This window comes from Morone saxatilis, unplaced genomic scaffold (genome assembly GCF_004916995.1).
Source record: "Morone saxatilis isolate NCDOM2014 unplaced genomic scaffold, NCSU_SB_2.0 Contig1, whole genome shotgun sequence".
Lineage (NCBI taxonomy): Eukaryota > Metazoa > Chordata > Actinopteri > Moronidae > Morone > Morone saxatilis.
Genome location: NW_023339651.1, coordinates 14,824,398 through 14,832,598, shown reverse-complemented (window position 1 = coordinate 14,832,598; position 8,201 = coordinate 14,824,398). Strand labels below are relative to the sequence as shown.

Here is an 8,201-nt window from a genome sequence, read left to right as displayed (position 1 = left end):
AGAAACACATAAAGTGAAGATTTTCCATGAATCTTTCAACTTATTGTTTGCATGGTTACTGGTATTAATTTGTATAATTACACTATATAAAGGGTTTTGAGAACACAACACTGAAACATGCATTTACTGTTGCAAAATGGAAACACCATTACTATTAATACTGTGGATAGGTTCCCTTTATTGTGAAAGAAGGATTTTTTTCTGCTGTTACACCCATATTATATATTTTTTTAATTTACTGTTAACAGCTTTATATTGTGACACCACAGAAACACAGAAATATGAATAATACAAAGGAACACATCATCAGAGGGAGATGAAAGCTTTTGTCTGCAGTCGGGAACACAGCGACCCTCTTTGCAATGTGAAAACAACAGACTTAAATCCTCCACTTCTTCCTCCCTCCTCCTCCTCCCTGCAGCCATCCTCATCGCCCATCTGAAGCTCTCCACCGCCGAGCTGCGTCAGGTCTTGATGAACATGACCACGGACAGGCTGGAGTCCGCTCACATCAAGCAGCTGCTGCTCTACGCTCCGGACGACGAAGAGGTCAAACAGTACGAGCAGTTTGACCAGGACCCGGCCAAACTGAGCGAGCCCGACCAGTTCATCTTCCAGGTACAACCACAGAAAAAAGTCCAAGGCAGGGGGCAAGTTATTTAAAAGCGAGATGGAGGGATTCGAGTAAAATTGGTGTTTTGTCGTTTGAACGTTTCAGATGCTGATGGTGCCTGAGTATAAGACCCGTCTGCGGAGCCTCCACTTCAAGACGACCCTGCAGGAGAGGACGGAGGAGATGAAGGTTGCATACGATTACATCTACAAGGCCTCAGTGGAGCTGAAAAGCAGCAAGAAACTGGCCAAAATCCTGGAGGTAAATATCCAGATTGGCGAAAATAAGTGAGTTATTGAGTGTTAATCGTGGTTGTTAAGTGTTTTTGTTTGCCCACAGTTTGTACTTGCAATGGGGAATTACCTGAACAATGGCCAGCCCAAGAGCAACAAGACAACCAGTTTTAAGATCAACTTCCTAACTGAGGTACTGCCTTGACACCTGCGCTTCATCCACGTTATGTTCATCTCAGTTTTCGCTTTTTAATCATCCACTCTGTCCCTCTGTCTTCCAGCTAAGCACGACCAAAACAGTAGACGGGAAATCCACCTTCCTCCACATTCTGGCCAAGTCCCTGTGCCAACACTTCCCCGAGCTGCTCAACTTTTCCAGAGACCTTACAACAGTGCCTCTGGCAGCCAAGGGTACGGTGATGTTACAGCAGCACAGCTCTTTAACTCCGCGTTCCCTCCTGGAAATCCTTCAGTAGCAGAATGTAGTCGCTCCATCCTGTGAAATGTACACGGTGTGCTGGATGTCACCGCAGGGCCGGCAGACTTTACTAAAAGCATCTAATTTAAAGTAGATTCATGCTGTGTTTATTCTAATTGATCTTTAATGTACGTCTTAATAATAACCCAAGATAAGTTTGCATATTTGAATTTGATACTGTAAAACTACTGGTTGTTAATACTCTGATTTGTACCTTGTACCTTGTTCAGTGAACCAGAAGGCTATCACTGCAGAGCTGAGTGACCTTCACACCACCATCCAGGACATCAGGACGGCCTGCATGAAGATCCCGCCCACCTCTGAGGACCACTTCGCCTCCGTCATGAGCGTACGCTAACAGTTTTAAGTATTTAATGCACATAGAACTTCGGGGTTCTTTCAAATAGTTAAATAAGCAGATGACTACTACTCAAATATCTATCTGTTTTGGTGTGAGTTGTCCTTTCCAGAAGCCACAACCGGGTTACTCTAAATAATCCACAGATATTGTTGTGTGCAGTTTCATTTGGAACTGTTTTCCTTAATGTGTGACCTTTTGCACCCACAGAGCTTTTTGGAGAACAGCCACCCTGCGATCCAGTCACTGGAGTCCCTGCAGACCCGAGCGATGGAGGAGTTCTCCAAGGTGGCCTCCTACTTCGGAGAGGACGGCAAGTCCACCAGAACAGAGGCCTTCTTCGGCATCTTTGCGGAGTTCATCTCCAAGTTTGAGGTGAGCTCAGCACTGTAGTGTTCTCTTCAGCTGTGTGGACAGAACCTGTTAGGATAAGTTTGACTTGTTCCTGAAGGTGAGCAGCTCATATTTTGATATATAGTGCAGCTATATGGTTTCAGCTGGTCCTCTCACAGACTGACAGCAGCCTGCAGCTATGAAGTGATTAAGCTGCAAAGTGCTGCTGTCTGTGGAATAACCAAATGTGCTCTGAATCTGAAAATAATATGGTGAAATAAGCATAAATCAGATGAGATTATGGGTTTTGCCTTGCAGAGAGCTCTCAATGAGACCCAGACTCCAGAAAACCCCAGAAGCCCCAGACTGTCTTCCCCTCTGGCCTGGTAGAAGCAAGAAATGCAGGCGGATGTGTCGGGCCAAAACCGACAGGCTGGTCGGCTCCATTTTCACTCTGCTCTCCACAACCAAAGTGCCAAGATCACACACAGAGACACTCAAACCAACGGGAACAGAGACCACGTCATCTATAGCAAAACAGAATGGATTTACACTGTATCTATCTGTAGGTAACCACAACAGTTGATGAGTGCCCACGTGTGCGCATTGCTGTTATTTCAGGTGCTGGGTAGAGCAGGAACATTCAGGTGTCCGCAGGTCAACAGGAACTCACCGCACACTGACGACTCGAACCAGTCTTTTACATTATTTACATCTCCTTTGAACACACATTACACAGACACATTAGAGGAAGCATCCATGTACATTTGATCGACTGCATCTCGATGCTACATTAAAATGAGATGTAAGTAATGAAAACAACTGGTCTGAATATTTACAGATTACTCACTATGTTTAATATATGACTATATAAAGTTTATATTTTCTATCAGATCATATTTGAAAATTGTAAAGATTAAGCGTAGATGTAGGCTGATGACAGTTATCTGGAATCAAGGTGATTCACAAGTGTAGTTTAGTTTTTAGAGCCAGGCGGAGCTGCTCGGAGTATTTGATCGGACTGTTCGTACAGTGGTGCACTCACTGCCTCCCATACAGCCCGATTTGATTTAAAAATAGTGGATATTGCAGGTTTGTTTTCCAACATTATGTATCCACATTGCTGATCTAGACTTACAGATGTGGTCATTCTCATCTAACCTACTGTGAATTTAAAGGGCATCTATTATGGGGATTATAATAACATAAAAAAAAAAAAAAACGATTTTCTCTCCCTTTACAGTTAAAAGTCCAAGTTATCCACACCCAGCTCTGGTTGACTGTTGTCCTTTGCAGGGGACATATTACATCTAATTTACTACTTCATTACTACATACATGTCATTTACTATGGAAGAAAAACAAGGTCATAAAGATTTACATTTTTAAATAACGGTATACATAATTGTGAATCTTAACCACTAATCTGATTTTTAATATTACAATTGTAATGTAATTTATAACATTTAAATATTAAATATATCTATTTGAATTTGAATGGTTTGATTTACCCTTTTTCAGTTGGTAATTTTCAAGTTGTGCAATTTCAAAAAGTCGATTTGAAGTTTCCTTTTTTATGGTTCACTAATTGAAGTAGAAAATTAATTAATCCATTATTCACAATCTGTTTTCAAGTTACTCGTGCAGCTGGTTATTTTCTGATCTAAAGTCAGGTTACTTAAATCCTATTGGTGAAATTCTGATATCAAATTCAAGATAAAAAAAATGTAACATAAGCAAAGAAGCCTTAAGGGCCACTGTCCTATCAGGTTATAGTCATAGTTCTTAGTCTTGTGATCCAAGAAATAAAAGTTCAGATAACTGGAAACACCACCCAACTACATTTTATATCTGAGTTGTGAGACTTGAAAAGAAAGTTTATTTATTAATTTTCAAAAAAGGGAAATTCAAACCAAATAAATGGTAATATAGATGGTAATATTTCAGTGGTATTTAAAGTTAGCATTCTGTATTCATTTAAATTTCACAGTTATGTATTAAGTTGCTTAAATTTAAATTTTTTTGCCCTGACTTGGCTTCCATAATTTTTAGCAGTCTGTTGCTTTTAGACGACAGTGAGTCCATAGAAAAAATGGCATTAGCTACCTTACTCCTGAAAACCAGTGGGCGGTCAGGGTTAACCTTAGCTTTCAGCTCCCTATACAAATGTGATCAAGGATGAAGACATGATTACATTGTTTTGCTTTAGTGGCTAAAACATGAGGTCATCCACCTTTACCTTTATTTCCCCCCTGATCGTGAACAGCCACTGACATCAGGCCAGTTTACACCACATGAACTCGGTAGCCTCTGAAGAGGCTGTCAGCCATTCAGCTGACAGCTATCATTCATTGTGATTCTTCTGCCTGTGTGGGCTTCATTCAATAACACACATTTATTTGCAAAACATGATTCAGAAGAACAATGTGGCACCTTTCACAGGGCGGTAACACTGACTGCTAAGCACATGCTGATATTTGGCTCAAAAATCATCTGTTTTAGAGAACATGTGGGTGGAACAGCACATCTTTTCCAACAATTAGTGTCTTCTCTTTGTCGGTGCAGAAAGATAAGAGGCAGGTTTAATCTGAAAAGGCTGAGCTGTGTGCGTCTGGCAGAGAGGACGACTAATAGTTCTGCACTTTGTCGAGTGTTTCCGGAGCATTGTGTACACAGACCTGTTCAAACAAGTGGGTGGCTGCTGAATGAATGAACGTCAAACGCATGTGGAAGAAAAAAAAAAAACACCCTACTGTAAATGGTCATTTCCTGCTCTTCTGGTCGTCATGGTGATCTCATGACTCATGTACTAGACTACAGTACAGTGTACCTGTAGCTGTGTTGTATTTATGTCAAACTATTGTTGAGATTGTAAACTGACAGTTTTTGCTATGCACTGCTCATCATTTTGTATCGTATGCTCGTTTGTCCTCCAAGTCCTAGTTTATTTTCTTATTCAAGAGTGTCATCAGGAAATCACCATTTTCTATATTCTTTATGCGCAGCTTTAGTCAGGCCTACGAGGCGACTGTGATCTCGTAAAAATGCAATCCTAGCTGCTACTAGTGTAGTAACGGTGTTTCTTGTCCAAATCAATTGCATGTTGGTGCAGTTAATGTATTAAGATGTGCAGCTGGTAGCATTTACCCTCTTTGGATATTTAAGTTTAAAATAAATACATTTCTGTTAGTCTAGTTAGGTTTATTTATTGGTTGCCTCCAAGTTTCCCTTTTGTAACCGTTTTATATGTTTTCATGGGAAGTTGCTCATGTTTTGTGATTGTTTGACCTTTCATGTTTTGTTCAATGCTTTCAACTGAAGGATATGTTTTTGATCTATAAAAATATCATGCTTGAAAGTAATAACTGCCCTACTTCATCTGTGCCTCATGATGAATAATCTCTAGAGACTTCTGGTACACAGTTTGTGGTATTCATTCAATTACAGCGACTTTATAAACTAATTTGGGTTTTTATTTCTCTTCAGTTTACAACCCTAAATATTCCTTCTGTACTTTTTATACCAGATTATTTTAGGATCTTGAGTTGACATAAGAGACATGAGTCAGTCAGCTCTTTCACACTCGGTGTTATGTCACATCAGTGTACACAAAAATATATACCATGAGTACATTTAAATAGTTTCTTCATATACTTTATTTTCTTTGGAAAGGGGGTATAACCAAGCATTCATATTACATATTTTTATTCCATATTTAAGCTCACCAGACGGCATACATACAAAAACTATGGAGCTTAAAAATGCAGCATTATCATTTCTAGTTTAATGGCATTTGTTCGTCTTTAAGAGCCACCGAGCTCTCTTGATGCACAGGGATAAGGCAGCGAGGTACAGGAGCGAAGAGAGAAAAGGAAGGGATTATAATGCTCGATTGTCTCTGAAAAACAAAAACAAAAACATCGTTTTCAGGAGCAACTGCAGCTTCCAAGACTTTCTCCATTGGTACCATATTGGGTCTCACATCCAAAAAGCCAAAAAAAGCAAAGCTTACACAGAAAATACAACAAAGCACTGTTTTATCTTTTGACCTGGCAAAAATAAAAAATCTAACACCACATCACTACTGAGCTTTCACAGCGCTGTGTGCTCAGCTCAGTGGGAAAGACTGAAAAAATAAAAATACAAAATATCCTCTAAACCAGTTCACTAGGAAACCACTCATTGGCCAAGTGCAACATCAGCGGTTAATGCGTCTTTCTGTTCAGGCTGCTAAGAATTGTCCTTTCACTACATTCACTCACACGCAGCCCGGTGCTTGTTGCTCTTCCCCCGGTAAACGCCAGAGAAAAACACAAAAGATCGATGGGAAAAAAACAGAAAGACAAAATACTGACTGTGTTCAGGCTGGGAGGGCGGTTAACCCTGCTACTTCTGCTCCGAAAACCCAAAGAAATCAACCGAAAACACATTTAAATACACATCTTCTGTGGAACAATACAGAACCCATATAAGGCTTCTACCGCAGAGGGTCCGATCACCTTCCTTACATCCCTGAAACATATGTGTTGCCAAGACAGCTTCTTGGAAATACTGTAGAACTAGGAGCCAATATATCCTCCGTACAGTAAATATCTAATGCTTATTACGTGGTCCTGGGAGGAACCGATAAGGCATGATTTACATTTAAAGACTGCATTAATTATGTCAAGCCACAGGGAATGTGTGTTGTGAAATCGGTAAATAAATACAGGAGTGGGGGGGGGAAAAGGAGGGGTTTTCAATACAAAAAAAAAAAAAAAAGAGGTAATCAAGTGGTTTGAGACGACTGGAAAACCTGCAGTCACGCAGCTACACTTTAAGCAACAGTTTTTGGTTTCTACTCCTACCTACTGACCCCCCCCCCCCGTGCTGTAGAAATATCTCTTCTTATTTCACTTCTTGTTTTAAGACCGTTTTTCAACATAAGAAAATACGAAAACACCTCACACCAAATTCCAAACGAGTCATCAGTCTTTTTAACAACAGATTTTTGGGCCCCCCACCCAGCCCCTTCCTCAGTCAGTACCCATGCTTCATCTTGCGATGAATCATCATTAACAGTTGTCTGATGGCGTTACTGGTGACTCCGTGGTCCTCAGCTGTTTGTTGTTGATTGTCTGGAGCTTGATCTGTAGGGAGTGCCCAGCATAAAACAGAAGGAGGTTGGTGTGTGTGGTGTTGTGTGTGTGTGGTGTTTGTGTGTGTGTGTGTGTGTGTGTTGCAGTGTAGAGGCTTTGTGTCACAAGTCTCCTCATGACCACATGTGGCGCCATCATGGAGGTCAAGAGGACTCTCTGTGAGTAAATAATGGCTGATAACAGCTAGACAGAGTGAGAGACACCTGAAGAAGACTGTGGCGGTGGGGCTGAAGGTCAGTTTACATTCACTATGAGTCAAAGGAAATGGTCCAATACGGTGATTCTTTACTCAATTAATCAATTTGTCAATAAAATGTCCAAAAAAGTGAAAAATGCCAGGTTTACAAATTCAACTTCCTGATTATGATTACTGGACTTTCAGCTCTAACTATGACATATTACAGGTCATCTTATATATACGATATAAAGATAACCTAAAATATTGATGTTTATTTGACTTTGGAATCCAACTAACTGTAGTAGCTGCTAGCAAATGGCATGTGATTGAAAGAGTGTACAACAAGAAAAGGTTGAGCCGATCAAATACGTTTGTATCTCGGTTTAAATGCTGAGAATTAAATCGTGCAATTGGGGAAATGAGCAACACGTGTTAACTTTGTCGAGTCAATTTTGTTGCAAACGCAGTCTACTATCACAGCCATTGTTTACCAAGAGCGGTGGACCTCCATCATGGCTGCCAGAAGGTGCGTTATGTCACATTGAAGTCCTTCATACAGGCTGGACTGGGAGAAGATGACAGCAGAGGTTTTATTCTCTGAGGCGGGCTGCAGGACGAAAAACACGAGCAGACTAAACGAGGTGTTTGAATGACGGGAGGAGATGCGTGTGTGGGGGGGGTACTGGACCAGAGGGCGTCGTCGTCTCCTCCTTATAGGACAGTGCTCTCGGTGTCCAGGTCATAGTCTTTGGGAGGAGGCAGGGAGGAGGGGGAGGCCGTCACTGGCTGCTGGTCTACAGCGAACTCAGGGACCAAAGCTCGACTCAGCCCTTTGAAAGACATCGCCGGGTCTGGAGAGCAAGACAGAGGG

General features: G+C 41.2%; 2 protein-coding genes across 3 annotated transcripts in view; one reads left to right on the top strand and one right to left on the bottom strand.

Annotated features, from left to right (window-relative positions):
- The window catches only part of grid2ipb (glutamate receptor, ionotropic, delta 2 (Grid2) interacting protein, b), a 29,356-nt gene extending 23,942 nt beyond the window's left edge, over positions 1-5,414 (top strand). The window contains exons 17-23 of the mRNA XM_035669947.1: positions 337-618; positions 719-874; positions 953-1,039; positions 1,128-1,257; positions 1,555-1,673; positions 1,893-2,057; positions 2,334-5,414. Of these exons, the coding sequence (XP_035525840.1) occupies positions 337-618; positions 719-874; positions 953-1,039; positions 1,128-1,257; positions 1,555-1,673; positions 1,893-2,057; positions 2,334-2,405 (1,011 nt within the window). The 3' untranslated portion in view covers positions 2,406-5,414. The remainder of the gene's footprint in view (positions 1-336; positions 619-718; positions 875-952; positions 1,040-1,127; positions 1,258-1,554; positions 1,674-1,892; positions 2,058-2,333) is intronic.
- A 1,765-nt stretch (positions 5,415-7,179) lies between these two features.
- Positions 7,180-8,201, bottom strand: part of arhgap17a (Rho GTPase activating protein 17a) — a 25,558-nt gene continuing 24,536 nt past the window's right edge. For both annotated transcript variants that reach the window (XM_035659379.1, XM_035659371.1), the window contains exon 20: positions 7,180-8,181. In XM_035659379.1, coding sequence (XP_035515272.1) covers positions 8,136-8,181 — 46 coding nt within the window. In that variant the 3' untranslated portion in view covers positions 7,180-8,135. The remainder of the gene's footprint in view (positions 8,182-8,201) is intronic.